Here is a 22,551-nt window from a genome sequence, read left to right on the forward strand (position 1 = left end):
TGACATTGAGATCATGGTATACGTGTATAGAGTGTAGTATTTTATATTTACAGGCCAAATTGAAGTAGTTCAGTGCACTAATGAAGACATTCAGACTGGCCGTGGAGGTAGAGATACTCGCGTCACAGTGACTATTGTGACGCCTTACGTACATTTATATTATACACAAAATAATGGATATCTCATTAGCTTCAGTATATAAAGCATGTGCACACTTACTACTAAGAGATTTATCTTTGAAATTTTTGTTCTATGGTTAGTGTGGTAGGTCAACTTTATATCAATTTTATAAGGTGTTTATGTTCTCTGTTTTTAGTCAGGAAATTGTGCTTAATGGCAACAACAGATGGGGGAAAAAATCAAGTTTTCAAAAACAAAATCTTCAAATTGATATCCTTGATGACAACTTGATTTAATTTTATGATGGACGCTATATTGATAAAAAAAAAAAAAAGAAGTCTGCTTAATTGAGTCTACCTACATACCCGAATGGTAAGTGAGTTAAACGATATATTTACGAGTTTATGATTGAACGGTATTTTTAATTGACTGTAAACAGACATTGGTTGTGTAGCTGGTTTATAAGTTCTTTATTTCGTTAGGCCTTACGGCATATCAGATAAACACTTGAATATTCCCTGTGTAAATTAAATATTTATTTGAAATTTATTATTGATATGAAGCATCTTCAAATAGAATCATTTACCAACAGGTATGTACATGTGTATTCATGACGATTTTTTTATATATACTTTTTTCAATGTTGGGTAAAAAAAAATATTGAAATAATTATCTTTCATCAATCTTCTTTAACCCTCGTAGTGTATGCAACTTTTATTTCTTGTAAAACGTTTTATTTATTCAATATATGAGTAGGATCTTGTTATCTTGGGAAAACTCCCGATGTATTATTGAGATTATCAGTTTGTTTCTTTTTTATAAAAGTCGACCTTCAACTTTTTAAAAATTTATAGTTGACAATAATAGCAGCATGTTTGTTACACCAGGTTTATTAAACGTGATGCCTTCCATTATCCCATTGGTGCTTTATATTCATAAAAATATTTCATAATTATCAAATAGATGCATTTTGACATATTTTCTACGGTCGTCGACACTGGAAAACCGCGAACTCTTTGTGAATTGTGGTCTGCATAATGTATCAAAACATAATTATAAATATATTTTGATAAAACAACCCTGTATTAATTTCTCCCCACCAACACCTAAGTTACGCAGAAAAATGATTTAATACTCTTGATATGTGCGGAAATTTTTTTGTCTAATGTTTGTTTTATATTCTTGAATGTTTCATTTAAAAATAATAACAATGGGGCGGTTCTAGAATGATTTGATAATTAATGATTAATTCTCGTATGTCGTGTTGTAACCCTATAAAAGCTAAAATTAAGAATACATTAAGTAAAGTAAAAGATTCAAAATTTAACCACATTTCTATGGGATAAAATTGGCATTGCAGCTGGATATATTAATATTTTTATTTACAACGCGAGAGATCTTACTAATTGGTTTTCAAAACGAAACCGATGTGACTTTGGTTACAAATTAATGAACTTCATTGTTAAATATTCCTTATCCTGACGATATGACTTTGAAATAAAAAAAAAAATGGAGATCTTTTTATGACATTTATTGCAGTCACATTTGAAGCATGTTTCAGAAATGCAAAAAGAAAGGGATGAATTATTCATGTATTCGATCAGAGTAAAGAAATAATTAGTACGAGTTGTCTTCCTTTTCCTATTGAATATTCATAAGTTCCACGACTACGTTATAGAGTAAGCCCGCCCTCTCGTGTTAATATTATGTAAACAGTGCTGGAAGCTGGTAAGTAGAGACTTCGCTGCATGTTGAGAATTATATATTGTTGATCGTGGTATTTTATACTGATCTAGGGTCTTGATAATACTGAGTTCATAATTCTCTATGATATAGTTTCAATATTTATTAACAGCCGGTTTTAAGTGTTGAGGAATAAAAGTTTTATATATTTCAAAATCTTGGTGTAATATGAAATTTACTGTGTATGAACCTCACATGAAGTATTGATAATTTGTTATATGTTTGAATGTCAGCAGTTAAATAAGTTATTAGACATCAAACGTTTCATGAAGCTTGACAACTCAGATTTATATTGAAAATACATGTATAGCATTCTGTGGTTTGAATACATTCGATTCTTTAATAATATAAATTGTAAAAGTTGTGGGTTTTTTTTTTTTAAAACTTGTATTGTATTACAGTCTTATTAAAATCCTTAAATATTTTAATGTATATTTTTATTGATAAAGTGATATTAATATGAAATGAGGATATCATTTTTAGATTTTGTTTTGCTCTATGTACGATTACATGAAGTGAACTTTTAACTAATTCTAAATGTTCTGTTGCAATGTAGAAAATTTTCTTACCTCGAAAGGTGATATATCTGAATCCATTTGCTCCAGTTGAAGACATAAACTTCATATTTCACTTCATGAATCAATGAAAATATTGAAACAATCCCCAAAGCAGAGAAACGTCAGTGCAAATAGGTCCCTTGTTATCTTGAAAAAATAAAATAGCTTAAAATCATCATTTCTCTTTAAAATGGGAAACTGCCTCTAAGTTGTGAGTGTCAAATATAAATGTAATGAATTTAAAACAAAATTGATGAAAAGTACAGTTTAAAAAATTATTTCTGATTGTTATTTTCTGTGTCTATTTGGGTTTGTTGTTGTTGACATCAGTTATAGTTGTTAAAAAAATTTATTCCCCACTCGTACTTTCGAAAAATCACTCATTTCGTGTGGGGAAACAACTGTTAATGATATTATCTCATTATCTTTCATACCCAGCTCATGTTTTATATCATTTGAACTGTTTGATAAACAGTACGTATATTATCTTTCCGCAAAGCACTTGGAATTCAAACGGTTAAATAAAAATTAATCTGTTTAGATTTTAATTTATTTACATTTGATACAAGCAACAATATTACAGAATTTATCAATATCCTCAAGTAATAAATAGTATTTCCTTCTTTTACAATATCACTACCCTCGTCAGGAATTTATCAGTTAAATAAAAACTTAATATGTTTAATAATTGTCATGATATATATTGGGCTACCTGCATAGACCCTGATAATAAATAGTATTTATTGCCCCCATAATAATGTAGAAACAGATTGGCAAATATTTATTTGAAGAACAGTCGTTATTTTTCCCAAAATTTACGCAGAACAAAAAGTAATGAAATATCCCGTTCATGTGGCAAAAATCTATGCCTTTGAAGAAATAAGCAATATTTTTTTCTTTTCATACAGTTTTATGTCGTGGTTAATAAATCCAGCTTCCTGCTTTTGTGTGCTTAAAGTGCCCCAGTTAATGGTCATTACTGCGGACAGGCCCCTCGTAAAGTGACCAGTAAAATTAAGACCTTGTAACGTCCGATCTCTAGTGTTTTTAATTTTTTAGGTTTAGCGCGGCTAGTTTGATCGCGGTTTGTAGGTGGTCCAACAACCACGCAGGTATAAATCAGAATTTGATAAATTATAGAGAAACAAAAGTCTAGAATAATAACAACGAGTCGCCTTCTTTCATAAAGTGGAATATTTTCATGCGCGAGCGATTGTGTATCGTAGCGTAGAGTTCACCTTAAAGCTGGGGTCAAGTTTATACGCCATCGCCCGCTCCGAGAGTTAGCCAATCAATTGATAGCTCTTCCACCGAAGAGTGTGGATTATTTTAATGAGCTGTATGACAAAACTAAACGAAGCGAATCGGTGTACTTATGTTCATCTGTCATTTATTCCTTATCACACGGCCAATAACGGCTGTATTTAAAGTTGTATCTAATATTTACAGCGAAAAAAATTGTGTTTAATATATGTGAATGCAGTAGCTTCTTAGAAACATCGTTCGTCGGTGCACACGTATTGTGTGGTTAAGTGTGTTGGCTATGTACTCTCTGTAATTTTTAACAGAGGCTTTTATCAAATTAGGAGTGAAGTGACTCGCATATGTAAGGACTTGAAGAGGCATCAAATTCCGGGAAATGGCAGCAATGAATCCGTACGCTTTCCGGGGATGGCATCTTCCTTCATACGCGGACGGTGCGAACTGTGACAGGAATTATCATATGTATGGATCCTGGCCTCATTCCGGGTACTTTCCCCCGGGATCAGTGTACTCACTGCAGGCGGACACACCCAAACAACACAGCAACAATGACTGGAAGCTCAACAGTCTGTGCACAACGTCATCAGAAGGTACGTCACCAAGGGGGGATAACTCGTCTCTTATGAAGACAGGATATGAAAGTTTGCTATATAAATCCTGCAACAGTCACGGGGTCTGTGACTCTCCCCGGGAGGAGAATTCCTCTCACAGAAGCTGTTGTGCAATATCATGCACGTGTAGTGCTCATGAACGTTTGAATGTTTTAGATAATTCTTGGAGGGCCCCGGAGGTTCCGGCTGCACTGGACCTTAACAAATCGGGAGCTGTGTCTGCCTATCCTTCTCTGTGTCAAAGAGGTAAGCACAACATCATGCTCCGGCTAAATTGACTTGTAATGAAAAGGTGGCGATACGATCAAAGTTTTCTGTACTCGACTAAAATTCATCACAGCGTTTTATCATTAAAAATACATTATGGTATGAAGAGTACATTTCAATCTCATCTATTTTAGAATTTTTAACTTCTATCGATAAGACGTTGCATCCGCAATGAGACGAACATCATTAAAAACACATAATTCAATATAACAATGCATGCTATGCAAAAATACCAGGGGTTAAAAAGCATAAGGTGATGGGAAAATGGTTGCTTAACTTTGGGGTGGTTTTGCAATATCATTCGTTTAACCTAATGCACTGCTGTGAAGAATTCCCCACTCCAAGGGAAAATAGTGTACGTACTGAAAATTAGAAATACAAATCTACATATACTGACATTAAAGATAGAAAAAATTAACTATAGTAATAAATATTTAATTATGATCAATGAAGATTACTAGACTAAAAAAATAATCTCACGAAATGCATTAAAATCTACAGAATTTTTTCCCTTGGGAGACATAATGAAAATGAAGCGACTACAACATTGTTGAATATTTTATTAACATGACAGGTTTATTTTACGCTAAGTAGGGTGATGTTATCTTTGGTGTTGTAGTCTGAAAATGATCACTGTTGAGATTCATTTTGTTAATTTTTAAAGTTTTACTAATCAAATAATTAAATCTAAAACCCTACATATATTTAACAATATTCAAAAGAATACTATATATTGTGTGAGATTTGTATAAATAAATTATTGAAAACTTTCCAATTTAGAATTACACAAATAACATAACTGTCAATGGATTTTACATTCATTCATTATATCATAGAATGTAATATCTGTCTGAGAGTAAAAAAAATCTATAATTCCCTCAAACATATGCACTCGGGTTCTTCTTAGACGAAAAACAAAAACAACAGGGTGGGAATGATTTTCCCGAGTCGCCTACTAAGATGCTTTTTGCGAATATCAACAATTCACAAAACTCATCAGAGAACTGCGCAATGGAGAATTAGAATTTTGATTGCTTTATAAAAACGAGACAGGATTCACACGATCCCACACTGGGGGAGTAACTCAGTTCCCCCGGTTTCTCGTTATCTCAAACCACGGCTGAGGAGACCAAATGCGAAGAGGTGCTTTACGAAAATGTGATGTTTTTATTTTTTTCGATGAGACTAGAAAAAATGGGTTAATTTGTTTTCTATATAATGTACTTTTTCGAAGAGGATTTTTTTCTCTCCATTCACAAAATGGAGTTTTCCTTGTTGAAAATAAATTTGGGCAAGATGTTTTGTTCAGCTTAAAGGTCTTTATGTAAATAGTGGGAAATATCAGAAAGAAACAAAAAGACTTGAAATTTTAAGTAACTTTCTTATTTCATTTATTTAATGGAATGTTATTTGCTGATAAATAGTTCGCATCGTGTGTAAAGCAGTAGAATCAACGGATCAAGAGCTATCGAAAAATTGATTTCATCCCATTGAATATTAAAATACACATTTATTTTAAATATTGATGAAGATTTAATTACAAGGAGTTTGCTAACATCAATTTTATGTGGAATACATACGTGTAAGCCGACATATTTGTTGAGGCTTAACTCCATTAAATTAAAACTTAATCATTGGTAAATTGCTTAGATCCCGACTCGGTCGTGATTTTCTTCAACACGATGCTTTGATATTTTTCTTCGAAATAAGAAACATGAATTAATTAATTTGGTTTTTGTCTTGGACTGCTGTCTGTCGCACTAACATATCACAGCTTGAAAGTAGCACGACTTTCTTTCCATCTTTCCATTTTAAGCTGGAGAGTATTGCTACATTCTAAATTTAATGCTATACAAAGTATAATCATTGTATTCAATCCCAAGTAACTGTTTAATGTTTCCTAAAATATAAACAATAAAACCACTGCGTTATAACATACTGGTAGTCTAGTTCAAATGCATTGGTTCATTATTTGATATAAGCATTGATAAAGAACTTATTAAGAAAACAGTAGAATTCGTACGGTGAAGCGCCCGGTATCTCGTTTATTTTACGGACCACCCAAGATCTCGCTAAGAACGCGAACATGCATAATACAGTCATAATACATATTTTTATTTCGCGTGTGTTTACAAAGGTATATACAGCAGCTATCCAGTCAGTCTTTGTTTAATGGAGAGGAAAAAACATTGCGTTTTTATATAAATGAATGACCGAGCGTATAATTAAGGTGTAAAAAGATATTAATATATATTGCCGGATGAACTGGCGATGTCTAAATGTAGTAACGGTATAGGTGGTGTATAAAACTCGAGGTGGGCATCGACCATGAACCATAAATGTTACTCACTCATTACTTCATCTGTATTAGATCTCATTCTTTTTTCTCAGATTTTCAGTTTTCGGTATTTAGTCCCCTCAGCACATCTTGTTGCACTTCCGGGCGGAAATGCACTCTGCATTTGCATCGTTAGCCAACACGAAAATCTTTTTCATTTGGACTTTCAATTCATTGCAATCAAATGAAAACATGACATTATGTTCATTTCTTGCCAGTATCTTTGTGATATCATCGTTACATAATTATCAAATTATAAAGTCGAACGCCTCTCGATATTTTTCGTTAGATTGAACATTTTGCTGTAATCTTTCTTATTTATCAATATCCGAAATGTGACTTTGTTTACAACCATAAAGCAACGCCTGATCAAAGTCATCAAATTAGCTCTCTTCATTAAACTGTAATACTCCATTAACTCCATTGGGGTTTCGGAATCAGGTTGCGAGATCTACCGACACTGCTGAGAGACGTCGAGTTTGATTGGTCATCAGTGGCGTGATTTTCTTATTTTAAAAAAGGGTTAATTATTCATATTTGATTATCACTTAAACTTGTATTTTAGCTGAACACAAAGCCAGTGCCAGCAATGTCTTGGATGTTACAGAGTGATTTATTATCTATTGATGAGTTCTTCTCTGATCACAAAACAACACGAGTCTCCTTAAAGTGCAGTATTCCTACATATCATCGACACTTTTAAAGCAATTATCATGGCATGAAAGACATTTCTGCGAAACTGTACCTGTTAGCTTCCTCCTGCATTTAATGACTTATGGATTTTTTAATACGAAGTTTTGAGATATGGATAAACTTTTCCATATCTATCATTTCCCATCTCGTAATCCGGGTTGTTAATGTGCGTATTCTACTCTAAACATAAAAAAACATCCCAAATTTGAATTGATAAAATACGTTAACGTTCCTTAATGTGATCATTGTATTTATTGGCTCTCTATTTGCCGTGATGTGCGGTAATGCATACATTAAATGTGTCTTTTTCAGCATATAGATTCGATGGAATGCTTAAACTTTTCAACAACAACAAAAAGAGGGAGAGAGAGGGGGGAAAATTTCTTCTGTTACGTAACATTTATGGTTAATTGTTATGGGGATATTTTGTTTTCCCCATGTCATTTTCATCTTTAAGGTGCAATTTTAACGAATTAAAAAGTCTATTAATATCTCTTATTTAAAACTACACATTTGAAATCACTTAAGTATTCTAAAAGACATAAAAAAGAGTATTCAACTCATAAAAATTGATCTCTTCGTCATGAAGGAAAAAACGGGAAGAAGTAATCAATATTAATGAAAACGGAGAAGCTGTCCAATTACATGTAACTTTCACTTTCATCTTCTCATTCTCAGCCGGGAATCTTCCGTTCGCACAGTTTTCCCTCTGAAGCTTGTGTCTAACACTTCCTTTAGTCTGCTAAAGTGGACGAGTCTGCGATATGCGACAACACAGCACTGTAAACACGATAAAGAGGATTGACAATTCCAGTGAATTAATTTCACAATTAACCCGACGATTCATTTATCAAATATATTTCTCCTAATTTTGGAATAAGTCAAACGTTTGCTGCTTACCCGTAAGAAGACTGATGAGTTATAAATGAGATTTTGTAAGAAATATAATTTTATATGATTGACATTGATTTCCGAGCAAAATTATTTAATATTCAATTTGTACGAATGCATCAATGCCAATTCTTTAAAAAATCACACTCGAAAATCGTTTTATCAAATTGAAAAAAAGAATAACACATAAAATACACATAAAACGGTCACAGACAAAAATTATTATTGTTGTATATATCTATTATTATGTATAAAAATATCACAAAACAAGGTTTATTTTGGGAACAGTGATGAATTTTACACCCTTTGATATGCTTCTGTTTCCGCGTGTTTGCGTGGGAGCCTTGAGAACGGGCGCTCAGAGCCTTGTATTTGTCATGCTATCGTTATATGTGGATGTCTTCAGAACCCCAACAAGAACAGTCCGACGTCTTAATAACCAGGGACTTTGTTTCTAAGTAATCAAAGAGGATATGATTTCATCATTTTTCATAAATTAAACGACTACTTTTACGAAGACCTGCGTATAACATCAACCATTAATCATCGCATAACCTTGAGAAGAAAACAATATACATTTGTATCACACAGAGGCAGGTCGTGCTAATCCCGATATTTAGATTTAAATAACATCATTGCCTCTGAGAAAACCCCAATCTACCACAGTGAGATGATTGGCCCCTGGAGCTAATAACTCACTTCTGTCATCCAGCTTTGTTTGTGATATTACAGTAGAAATTCACATCATTGATCATTGTCTTAGTTGTTAATTAAATAATTACCGTAAGTAAATATAGAATTATATGTTGTTGTAGTATCAATACTGCTTTGTTTACACTGGTTTTTTTTTTTTCAAGTCTTGTATCAAAATATTAGAAACGTGCTTGTGTGAACGTCTTAAGAAAAGCATGTTGATTATCGACAGGTGCCCTTAGTTGTGAGTTATTATTTTTGACTGTTTTCGTCTTTAAACTCCACAGAATATACCTTGTGTTGAAAATCGAGTTCAGTGTGTTCCATATCACTTGACGAACACGCGGGAAATGAAATTAAATAAACCTAAATCAAATTAAAAGAATTACGTCTTATAAAAGATATCAGGTGTTGAAGATCTCAAATGACCGGTATCTACCGAGATAATCGTGTGCCAGAAAAATCTAGCCTGGTCTGACAGGCAACATGGGACGGGGGACGCGCAGGAAACATATTCCCCGGTATAATACCCCACATGAGAGAAATAAAATGGCTGGTATCATTTCAGCATCGCTGTAGTTCTACCATCTGAAATTTTATCTGTCCGACAAATTGAAAATATGACGCCACCTTTATATGAAACAAATATGCTAAAGAGATCAGTGGTACGCTTTGCTTTGTCAACTCGACTGTTTCAGCACGGCTCCGTTAAACCACTGGACAGCTTTACGATCGGAAAACCTCTGGGATGGACATAAAATTCCGATAAATCCCGATTTGGTTGTTAGGCGGCTTTGATGGTGATCTATTCACACTGTATAGAATGATATGAAATAAACAGATCATTTCCACTGAAATTATTTAAAACCGGAGATTAAAAGTTTCCTCTCCATGATTCCTACCTTTCAATTATAATCCTCCATTTTGAACACTTCAGTAACAGTTGTTTGCAGACAGTTGTTGAAAAGCAACATCTATCACTGTCTTTTTGATCTCGTCTTTTATTCTCACCAGTAAAATTTGAAATGTCCGCTTTGGTATTATATAGTCTCCCACATTAGAGTAAGTAGCTCGTAATCTCCCTTTCCCTGTGCTCTTGTAACAAACTACAACATTTCTATATTTACGCAGTGTATATTTATTCCATGAAGTAATACACAGCGTCAATGCATGTATATTAAATAGAACAATCGTTTATTACGAATTTGAAGGTCGAATTGAAATAAAATAATACAAAATATTTTAGTCGAATTAGAAGGTCTATGTGGGACAAAGTGGGGTGTTTTATTGTGGCAAATTGGGAGGTGAATAAGTGCAATGTTTTATGAATTGGTGGACAAATTACTTACTATATGGGAGTTTATAGTCGTTTTATAACTCACTGAACCTGTGTAGTTTGTCTCGTGAACTAATTTTATAACCCGCCCAGAGCACGAGAGAAGCGGCGCTGTTTTCTAGACACAACAGATACAATCTGATTTTGAGGTCTTCTCCACGTATTTACGATAACTAATACAAGAATCCATAATAATTTTGACATAAAGCATTTAAACTCCGATCATTATTACTGTAAATGCAAAAAAATCCTTTGTATAAAATATTGTATTAAATTGTAATATCGTTATAGTAAAGACTCTCTCTCTCTCTCCCTCCCCTTCTCTCTCTCTCTCTGCGTCTAGAATAAGTTATTTGTCATTGCCATTGTACATATACATTGTGAATCACAATTTTGCTTTGAGAAATCTAGAAAGTCATGTACAAAGATTATATTTTACAATTTCAACAGATCAAATCATTTCCATTTTAGATATATTAAATGGAAACTGATTTAGGCTGTACCGGTGGCTGTCTAGGGACCACCCGGTCTCTACAACGGTCTGTTAACGGTGCAGCACAATCGTAAGATCGGACCCCCGCGGCCATCCTCCAACGATTCTGTGATATGCATAAGGACCTCAAATCGATTTTTTCCTCTCTCTCTCTCTCTCTCTCTCTCTCTCTCTCTCTGATATATTAAATAAACGAAATAAAACACCTCAGAAATGTCAAGTAAATAAGGAAGTTATAGTAACTGCTCAAGGTTTTGTTAATTAACGTCGAACCAGGATAACGTGGCGACTGTTTTTGACCCACACCTGAATAAGGTCTACATGGAGACATTTCTTAAAGGCAGGAGGTTCATTATTGCTAGCATTGCTATCAGATGTGTGGACGGTCTCGGGAGCAAAGAAGATGATATCTACATATTAATTGCTTTTCGTTTACTGAGAAAAAAGTGTCGCTGTCGCAAAGATGACTTTTGAGATTGAATTTGCCGATTATAAATCATTCCTGTGTATCACAAAACTTAAATGTCAACATTACAAAACTGCTGAAGACATACATATGGCGTGGGTCTTCTTCCACATAATACGGCAGGGATAGAGCGATCAGATTTGACGTTTAATGAACATTTTGTGGCTTGTAATTGTTGAAACGGAGGTTTTTCCGTAACTGCTCAAGAACTTAAACTAGTGTATCGCTGAAAATTTCTGCATAAAAATCATGCAAATTTACTGAATACGTTATGTCGCTAACAGGAGATGCACATATTGGATTGCCGTAAAATTTGACACAGATGGGCATCTGATCTGATTTATTTAGTGTGCGGACTGCAGGTAGCATGTAAGGTAACCTCCTATACATAATTAGAATTTAAGAGATATAAGTGTCTATATCGTGCACCAACAAGACGTTCTACCTTAGATAGAGCGGATACACAATACTGCTAAACAATATAAATACTAATTGGTTTTCAGCACAGCTCGATCGTGTTTGTAATACTTTATTCAGCTTAATTAAAATTTTCTGCGAAGATGCAAAATGAATTAAGTTTGCTAACGTAAAGGTTGGATGGGGCTTTATATTTAGAATCCGATGAATATTTGCCTGTATTTTCATTCCGAGTGCGAACAAATTAGACGTGATTTACTGTCACAAGTCACTACTCCCGAACTATTTACATTCAACCGTGGATTATGCAGCTTATATGCACGCTGAATTGCTCTGTGGAAAATTTACAAAATAAGTCTCTTAAATTTTTAATAAAACCTAGCAGAGTACTTCTGTGATACTGAACGTTTTTCGCTGGAGCGTGGTTATCTCTTCTGTTACGTGTTAATGATTAGTTAAAAGATTCATGAACATGTTCAAAGTAAACGTCTAATTAGGGAATGTCACAACGGCGCCAATACTGTGTCTCGCATGCACGATGAACTTAATCTGGGTGCAACGAGAAGATCCGGCTTCTGAATGAGGAAAAAAATATTAAAGTCGTCAACATCCAGAACGGTTTGGTAAAGATTTGTAGATACTTGGTGAGCGATAAGACAATAATTGTTTTTGAATTCGATCGATACATCGCTTTGGAGGAAGGCCGACGTCCTCTGAGTATCTAGTCCAAGAACGTCAATCAGGGATCATCCTTGAAACAAAAAAACATAGGCCATAATGTAAAATTTAATTTAAACATTTAATGTACATGTATGTCACTTGAAGATTCACCTGAATTCAGTACAAGATTTATTTATTTTTTTTTTTGCATATCTACTATAGCCGCATTAACTGACCAATCGCTACTTTAAGAAGTTATGACAATCATAAGGAATATTCTGACTAAACGTTCACATTATGTTTGAATTCAAATTCTTGAGGAAATTATTGTTAAATCGTTATAAGAGCTTTCATAAGCTAGCTTTAAAATACATGAAATAAGAGCGATAACAATGAAGGCCTCTGACAATGATTTATCGCATCTTTGATTTCAAGAGGCAACAAAAATATTTCTACATGCTTATTTGATTTATAACCCAATTTTCCTATTTCTTCTCACAATGATACATGTATAAAATGTAAATGTTGAATTGAGAATTGATACATATGGATTTTATTGCCTTAGATTCGTGTTTCAAATAACGTTATATTATTCAGAGACTAAATGTAGAAGTTATTTGTGTTATAGGGGCAAATAAACAAATGATGTATAAACATAATACAAATTATCGCAGAAATATCTAATACAAACTAGACAATTGGACCTTATACTTATATTTTATAATGGTCAGTGCTTATATAAAAAAAATCAAAATATATGTATAATGAAACGGCAAAGGTTTAGTACTGACAAAACATTGTTAAATGTAAATATTCATTGTCGTAAAAGAACTATATATGGTAAGGATCAGAGTTGGCCTCTAAAAACTGAATATTCACGTGAAGTCTTCCACTCATGAAATGAATATTTTTAAAAGTTAAATTCTTGTAAGACCAAACCATGATTCTACCTGACACCAATTTCGCTTCGTTTCTTGTAATATGACGTCAGAACGAAGCATTTTATCGTCTGCCCTCGTTTTTGTCCGGCAAACGTCACTGCGTTCTATACTCTATGTTGCTTACTGCCTGTTGTTACGCCTTTGACGTGTAGGCAGCAACAATGATTCTCCATTCCTGTCGGGTTTTCGCTGGCTTCTGGAGGGTCTATGCTCTATATTAGTGAAAATGTAAATGGATCCAAAATGTGCAGTTTTTCAACAAATGTTAAGCAATCCGGGAAATGTACATTTACATGTATTATGTCATAACATAATGGGGTCAAATTAGGTTCAAACTATATACGTAATATTTTCTGGACTGCACATATCACATATATTGAGGGGAGTCCTGTTTGGGCTTTTTAGGATATGTATTGAAATACATGTAACCTCTGTTTTTATTCCAATTTATTGAGCATGTCAATGTTCCTAAAGTAGCATTTATACTTGCACAATTATCAAATGGAGTGATAGAATTTTGAAATTTTCTGTTTGCTCAAAATACTCCATATCTACCTATTTCTATGTACCATATCACATGAAAACGCTACCGACTTCATAATGGATATTTTACCGGTATTAAACATAGACCGTAATGTAACTGGTTTTTCCATCGTCAACTTCCCATATTTATGTAACAATATTCAATTGTGTATATGGTGATTGTGTCTATTAACTGATTTGATACGCAAAGCATGTTTACATATGATCAAGTTTTGAGTTGAGATAGACTGCTGATAAATAAGTTGATGTTACAGGGATTTCAACAGTCTCTTTCAAGTCAGCATTTCGCAAATTCCATGATCGTTAGAACGATCTGATTCACCAATACAACCTGTCATTGGGTCAAATGCTGTCTGATGTTTTATACCAATCCTTAGGCTGTTCTTGGCACATTGGTTTTGACTAGAGATCGCTCCGTGTAATTCATTAAGATATAAGGCTCACGGCGGGTGATATCGGTCAACAGGAGATGCTTACTCCTCCTAGACACATAATCCCACCTCTCGTGTGTTCAGGGGCCCGTGTTTGCCTTACTCACAATTTTGTATTTTTTATAGGATTTTTAAAAAAGATTAATCACTGTTCATTATTTCGCTATTCCAAATGCGAAATATGAGCATACATTTGTTACATGTAGCATTATATAAACAATAAATCAGACAACTATGTATAGGTTTTGTTTAATGCCTAGATTGATCGAGACCACTTCATATTCACGATCTAATGTTTTTATCAAAGCAAATTACATACAATGAGAGGAATGTGGAGGGTATTGTTTATTGTTGTATGATTCAATGGTTAGTCTGATAGAAGAATATATAGAGTTCTCAAGGTTAATGCAAGTCTGTTCGCAGAGCTACATATAAAGAAACAGTTCGCAAGGTTAATGGTAAGTCTCAGCAGAATTGGGTGTACATCCAATTCTCAAGGTTAAATATAGATTCAGTTCTCAAGGTTGAATATAGATGCAGTTCTCGGTGTTAAACATATAGATGCAGTTCTCAAGGTTATATATCTATATCTATCTATAATATATATATATATATATATATATATATATATATATATATATATATATATATATATATATATAGCAGAACTAGATTGAAATGCAGTTGGCACTATCAATGGTAAGAGTGTGATAGCACATATAGATACGATTCTCAATCCTATAATGGTAGAGTTAGATATAGATACAGCTGTCAAGATCAACGGTACATCTGTTAGCATATAATTAGATATAAATGCAGTTGGCACTGGCAATGGTATAAGTCTGTTTGCAGAACTAGATGTAGATACATTTGTTAAGGTCAATGGTAAGTATGTTACAAGAATTAGATATTGAAACATCAGAAACTCTTTACGATAGAAACGTATATACAAGTGAACCGCATTCACGACCAGGTCCCCCGATCATGTAGCAAAATCAGACTTAAGTCAAAATCACCTGTAAGATGTTCATTGCTTTTGGACTGAGACTTATATTTACAGACACTAGAAATTTGATAAAGCAATACAGAATATCAATTTTATTTGGGATGGTTGTCTTCTCAATCATTTCATTGCAATATTAAGATTTTGACTTAAGCTTAAGATGTTTCATGATCCAGGGGCCATTTTAAAAATTTACAAAAGTGAAGTAGCGTCTGTAACAATAAATATAATACATGTACAGTAAAAATCGATTACAGCGAATCCCTGTAGCCCTGTTGATTTACTTCGCTATATCCGTATAACGAATCCCGAGGGGATCCGGGTTAGAATAACTTAATAAGTCCTCAATACCCTTTGTTTGTCGTAAGAGGCGACTAAATGGGGCGGTCCTTCGGATGAGACCGCAAAAAACCAAAGTCCCGTGTCCCAGCAGTTGTGGTACGATAAAGATCCCTCCCTGCTCAAAGACTGCAAGCGCCGAACAGAGGCCTAAATTTTGAAGCCCTTCACCGGCAATGGTGACGTCTCCGTATGAGTGAAAATTCCTCAAGCGGGACGTTAAACAATATACAACCAACCATATAATGAATTATTTCTACAATTTATTACAATTTTTGACAAAAGACTTGTAAATACCATTGTAATTTACAAAAGTGATAAAAATACTAAATACAAATAATATATTTTAGGTAAAAAGACTATTTAACATTAGTTTCTCTTTTGAGGAAAAGGTGAGATAACGAACAATAATCAATCTCATAATCCTTATAAAGAACACAAGAGGTATACTATATCGTTGTAATGACTGACTTCCTTTTAAAACATGAATGAAAATATGAATGTCAGCAATATTGGTATATCCCGTTAAATTCGATTGCCTAACGAGGGAGCTCAGTCAATATTAACATGTCGACTGCTGATCTGTACATCGCGGGTTCGAGTCCAGCAGGCTTTTAATTTTTTTCCAGATTAATTTCTACTGAATCTGTATATAATTTTTTTTGACTGTATAAAGTAGATTTGAAAGTCTTCAATATATTATTGTACATATCCTCCACTTTTCATCCATATCAAATTTCTCTGGCATGTCCTTAGACCAACTCATACTGCACTCCCGGATGTCTTAGTGGGCAGTGGTGAGTCATATGATATGTCCGCGTATCTCCATTTCTGGTATCACACCGGTAATTATTTTCATTATAGATTACTATATACAGGGAAAATCATTAAAAATCAGTTTGTTGATTTTATGGGAAATTGTTATATGTAACTCGTTTCATCTGCCGACACCGGAAGAACCACACCCTAAACGACATTTTCTCATTATTATTTTTTTCAGCCGCAAACAATACTTCTGTTAAATCCACATGTTTTTCACATGTGTATGCAGCACTATAGTGCATTCCAAGAGTAGTCTCAGCAACTAACATCAAATAGTTCTTTCGTAAAGAATTGATTATTTCGACAAATTACACAAAATGTCCCAATCAGAGGAATAAAAAAAATTAAGAGAAAATCATAAGGGAGATAAACAAAATCGCACATGGAAAAACAATATTCTTTTAAATAGTATATTATGGAATTAAATTGAACACGTTCATTACAATGATTGGATTACCCGTGTGATACATGCATGCACATCTCAGACGGATTTCTTGTTTTCAGGGGATTAAATGTGGGAACCAAGATGAAGTAATAAGTAATTTATCTTTAAATCACACGATATGAAAAAAGACAATCATACCATTCAGAAGCTATACACTTTTTATAAATTTCTAATTTAGCAACTGTATTCCTTCAAGTTTAATAATGAAAGCTGCTGCAATGCATACTCACTTTATGAACATAAAAATGTTCTTCCTCTATTTAAAACGAAAGGAATAGATTGACTGAAGTGGAGGAATTGTATATGTTATTAATTATTGCTATGCCGTATCGCTTAAGATGTATGTATATAAAGCGTATGATATAAGTAAAATGAAATCATTACCACACACCGCGCTAACAACAAAACCTAGTAAACTTTTACCTAATTCTACAGCATGGACGTAAAGCTTTTTAAGGATTTGGTACGAGGTACTGTCGTTTTCGGCAATTTAAAGCCATTTAGAAAATGAGAAATCTGCTGCAATAGTCTGGAAAAATATATTGCGTTAAAAGCAAATTAGAAAGCTAAGCGACTTGTACCAACAAAACATCCTACACAAGGATAAAATATTGAAAATTAACTTACCAAGAAGTTGTAATATTGAATGATATGCAGATATGAGTTTGAAAAATGGATAGAATTGTGCAAATGTTAATTTCACCTAAGATATTATATCAAGCAACTTATACATATGTTACCGTCCAATGTATTATTTAGAAACTTTTAGAATTCTTATTTTCTTACGTTTGGCTTTTTTCGTAGATTTTTTCTTTACATGTTCAATCTATTAAAAAAAATCAAGTTTCTTCAGTATAACAGTTACAACTGATTGTAGGACAAATAAAACCCCTTTAAATATACAATTCAAGCAGAGTTCTAAAACTTAACTTTGTATATTTCAGAAGAACAGCCCATTTCATGGAAAAATTGTGAGTATAATGAAATTCTTTTTAAAGATTTTAGACTTAAAAATACAATACTAACTATTGAATTTGTAAGCTTGTATAGGCTGCTATAAATAAATAAAAAATAAAGCCCCTTTACCTTAATAATCAAATTCAATTTCTTCCGACTTTTTGTGACATATTTATGTGCTAAAATATATTGTCCTTTAGCGATTAAATAATTCCCATTGTCCCCTAGTCAAAGAACAGCTTTCACTAGTTTTTATTTTCATATTTTTTGGGATCCAACATCCGTATTTTATGACTTTCCATTATAGTGTTATTGATTACGGCGGGGGAACAGATGAAGCCCTTTGACATTTCTATAAGATTTTTACTTTCATGTTAAACAAATAGATAAAAATAAAGTATAAGAAAAAAAAACCTCTGTCGCCGTATTGACAGCGGAGGAATCCGGCGACAACATTTGGACAGTTTGCGAAAAGTAAAAAGTCCGCAATTGTTGTGTAGCACGGTGGTCGTCAATGACACGTTGGTGGGAAGAGTTCAGCGTGTCTTTGATGTGTCTCTTTAGTTCGCATCTTATCGGGCTTACATTCAGTGGTATATCTCTACCAGGGATGGAGTCAAATTTCTGAATGCATTTTTAAAAACGATTTTTGAGGAATCAATTAAAACCTTAATGAAGGAGACAGGTGTGAGCCTGTGGATGATACAGTGATTTTATGTAGACTCAAAATGATTTAAAACGGCGACAAAAAATTCAAATAGTTTGAATCTTTAGAAAAGTTAAGTGATATTCTTCTTTTTTTTTTTTTTTAAATTTCACATTAAGTATAGAACGAACAGGAACAGCCTTTGACGATAGGAAATGACACCGGGGAGTCATATTATGTTGCTTAAACTTTGAAAAATCAACACGTTAAAATGTTTTAAAATACAATCGGATATTGATTTTATTTTCAATTCAATACAATAAAAAAGAATTTAACATACTAAAAAGTCGTGTTAGGTTTTCAGAATGTAAATTAAATCTCTGATGTTGATTTTATTTTACATTAATTTAGATATTAAGTTAAAATTTGACACATAAAAGAGTCGCGCTCCCTGTGTTTACAGTTTAAAGACATGTCAATTAAATCTTAATTAGATGTTACTTGATTATTTACATTAATTATACATATAGTGGTCATAAGATAAGTTCAATTTCCTGATGAATTTGTTATGGATGTCAATATTGAATAAATATGATATACATATATTTGTATGCATATAGTTGTAGGCAGATAATTTCTATGCAGACAGTATTTGACAGTTGTAAAACAATCTATTATATTTTGATAAATTGCCGCCGTTATGTAATTTTCTTCTCTCGGTAACTGGCTAGGGAAGGGGAGGGTCATTATTATAGATACCCTACCATTAGACACCGACACAATGCCTACCCTACCCTTCACTATTGTTGACTGAGCGACCTGGATCTGTGTCAGATTTCTAACGCAAGCAGCGAATCCTGATTTATATTACATTCAAATTCCTTTGTTCAAGAAACAGTAGATTATGGCTTTTAGAACCACTTCGTGAAGTAATAGATGCATAACCGACACTGCCTTTAACAAATGCCGTCTTTTGCCCTTATGTGATTGTCTGTTTCTCTGTCACTGAGGTGCTAATGTGGAGATATTGGTAATACCGTACCCGAGATCTGCCGCGTCGCATACACGGCTCGTTTGTACGGGATCGCATGACCAAAGTGGATTTTAACCTGATACGGGATTGCGAATGTTTAAATTAAATATTAATGCAATTATATGAACACCTTATACAGGATGTAAACTTTAAAAAGAAAAAACCAACAACAGTAGAATGCCTAGTTTTATCAGTTCGATTCGATTAGCAATAAACAACAAACAAACGCGATAGCAAAGGCGGAATTAAGCAATAAATTGTTGTTAGACTTCCAGATTTGGTTACAGACTCTTTTCTTTTATCAACACCTTCGGCGCTCAAGTAATTCTATGTTTCCTAAAATCAGAAAATCGTCCGATGAAATGGTCATAAACCGTTGGTTGCTGAAAGACGAGGGTCGGATTTTGACGCGTTAACAGGCCAGATTGAAGGAACGGCCACCTGTAATCGGTGGCATTTGTGGTTTTAATTTGTCCACTTTATCGTGCACCTTATACCTTTAATGTTAGAATTAATGGTATACCTACATTTTATGTTACAGGGCGATAAAAGGGGAGAAATTAAACATTCATTTTATTAGACGTATCAGTTACCTTACTCAGACAAAACATTCTTGTCTGGGTCTCGGAGACGATATGAATGAAAATTAACATTGATGTGTCATTGATATACAATTAATACCGACATCCTAAAGTTGATGTCAAGACAAAAGCTGGTTCTATATTCTAGATATCTTTGGTATGGGGCGGTAGAAGCTCGGAAAAGTTTCATTCTTTGTAAACTGTTAGTTAAAGTATCGTAAAATTCACAAATGATACCCAAAAAGTATTTGAAATCCGTTGCGATAAGTTGCAATTGCAACATAAAAACTTCCAAGACGTTCAGATCAGATTGTTCTGGGATTTTATGCATCAGGAGTTGAGATTAGATGTCAAATATCTGTAAATCGAAAGTCAGATCAAGAAACTGCCTTCTTATGATTTCAATCGTTTTTCCATAAAAATGGTTTTATATTGTTTACACAAAATTTCCTTTGCCTGTAAAAAGGGTTTACAGGGATTGCACTGAGATCGGTCGTCTTTGATGTGCAGACATTTTCCATGATATGGTGATCGTAAAATTCTCGTGAATTCTCGTCATTGCGGAATTCTCCCGTGATGTCGTTGGTTTCAATAAATTCTATTTTGTGTTAAATCGAAAGGAACAGAAGTTTATAGTACCAGTTGGGTTCTTTCTAAACAAAGTTGGTTTTTATACCTGCTTCGGCACCCTTACAACTCTGCTAAGTTTAAATGCTCTTATTCAACAAAGGGCAAATAAAACGGCCATAAAATGGCAGTAAAGCACCGACCCTCCACTGCGAGAACCTAGGTCGCCATTTTCTGAGAGGTGAATTTAGATTTAAAAGAATTAACTTGGATAGAAAGGCTAAGTCTGAAATTCATTAGGTATAATGAATACAAATATACAAAAATACTTTTTAATAATTATTTTTATTTAGAGCATACCATACTCTGGTGTAATCGAATGTGAAAATGTCGCATATGATGACCAAAAAAAAAAAAGGTCCAAAATTTTGCCTGCTTGGCAATAAATACCTCCCACCTTCCATGGTCTGGACTGACCAGAATCATACATATGATTCAAGAATTGACAAACCTAATCACAAGATATATGGACTATAGGTTTTGCTTGGTATACCACAATACATGTAATGGCAACTGCATGTTTCTTTGTTAATATGATTAATAACGCAATATAGCTCCTGCATGTGTGGTCCGCTCGTGGTTCAGACCAGGGGTTAGCCATGATGATTTAGAAAAACTTTACAATACTGTTTGAGATTTTTGTTAATTTTTTAAATTAGATATTTTACATTGGTTTCTTGAGACAAAAGTTATAATCATGCGTTTAAATTTAATGGTAAATAATTTGGTCAAGTATGGCAGTAGCCACAGCTATATAGCATATTTCTCAAGAACATGTTCTATTTTCAGATATGCAACAGATTCATTTACCATCAACGACACTTGCCCCCACCGCAGTCACACTCAGGAAAAGAAGACGCCCGTACTCCAAATTCCAAATCGCAGAACTTGAACGCGAATACAATAATTCAACTTACATATCTAAGTCCAGGCGATGGGAACTTTCACAATTAATAAACCTCTCAGAACGCCAGATCAAAATCTGGTTTCAAAACAGAAGGATAAAGGCCAAGAAAGTGTCAAAACGGGACGATCCGCCCCCCAAAACGCATTCATCGTGTATGCAACAGCAGCAACCCATGAGCCACTGAAGGAAATATTTGAAAATAGGGAACAATGACATTGCAGGATCTTGCTTGTTAAGTCAAGAGCACATCCCCGTAGCTCCTGGTTCATTGTGGCTCTATACTATTTTACCAAAGAATAAACACGCTGAATACCTCAGTCGAAAGAAGTGAGTGAAAACACAGCTCCCTTAGGGAATTCCTATCATGGCTGCAGGCATCGAAATCTCGGGAGGGTCACGTGTCTCGGGAGAAAATAAGCGAACAACATGTCACTTGAAGTCGCACAGGTTTCTCTTGGCTGGTTTTGTAGTATTATTTTGAATGTTCTCTTGATGCAAGAAAACTGTGTGAACTTTAGTTGTCTCATGACGATTTTACACTTTGTAGAAAGGTCCCAATTTTTTGACAGTGCAGTTTTAATCTGCTTGTCGTAGAATATGTCTAACGATGTGATTTATCAATTACTTTATTGACTCACTTGTGATTTGTCCAAAGATAAAATGTATTCTATAAATGAATAGATGAATAGAAATGAAATATAATATAAATATTATAAACAATTTCTTTA

At 33.8% G+C, this 22,551-nt stretch overlaps 1 protein-coding gene and 1 long non-coding RNA gene across 5 annotated transcripts in view; one reads left to right on the plus strand and one right to left on the minus strand.

Moving 5' to 3' along the window:
• The window catches only part of LOC125683328 (uncharacterized), a 29,504-nt gene extending 18,920 nt beyond the window's left edge, over window positions 1-10,584 (minus strand). Inside the window, exons 1-2 of the long non-coding RNA XR_008796258.1 lie at window positions 10,079-10,584; window positions 2,433-2,567 (exon numbers count right to left, since the gene is read on the minus strand). This is a non-coding gene — a long non-coding RNA (uncharacterized LOC125683328). The remainder of the gene's footprint in view (window positions 1-2,432; window positions 2,568-10,078) is intronic.
• LOC125683319 (homeobox protein Hox-C11-like) lies at window positions 1,818-22,543 on the plus strand. Of its 4 annotated transcripts, XM_048924363.2 has the most exons (5): window positions 1,818-1,848; window positions 4,007-4,273; window positions 4,451-4,540; window positions 18,017-18,043; window positions 21,706-22,543. In XM_048924363.2, exons 2-5 carry the CDS (start codon window positions 4,060-4,062, stop codon window positions 22,005-22,007), a joined length of 633 nt encoding a protein of 210 aa, XP_048780320.1. In that variant the 5' UTR covers window positions 1,818-1,848; window positions 4,007-4,059; the 3' UTR covers window positions 22,008-22,543. The 4 variants fall into 4 exon arrangements, with proteins under 4 accessions (XP_048780320.1, XP_048780319.1, XP_048780321.1 ...); XM_048924364.2 differs by lacking the exon at window positions 1,818-1,848 and having other exon boundaries at window positions 3,747-4,273; window positions 18,020-18,043; XM_048924362.2 differs by lacking the exon at window positions 18,017-18,043 and having other exon boundaries at window positions 1,821-1,848; window positions 4,007-4,540.
• The last annotated feature ends 8 nt before the right edge of the window (window positions 22,544-22,551 follow it).

This window comes from Ostrea edulis, chromosome 6 (assembly GCF_947568905.1).
Source record: "Ostrea edulis chromosome 6, xbOstEdul1.1, whole genome shotgun sequence".
In the NCBI taxonomy this organism is placed as follows: domain Eukaryota; kingdom Metazoa; phylum Mollusca; class Bivalvia; order Ostreida; family Ostreidae; genus Ostrea; species Ostrea edulis.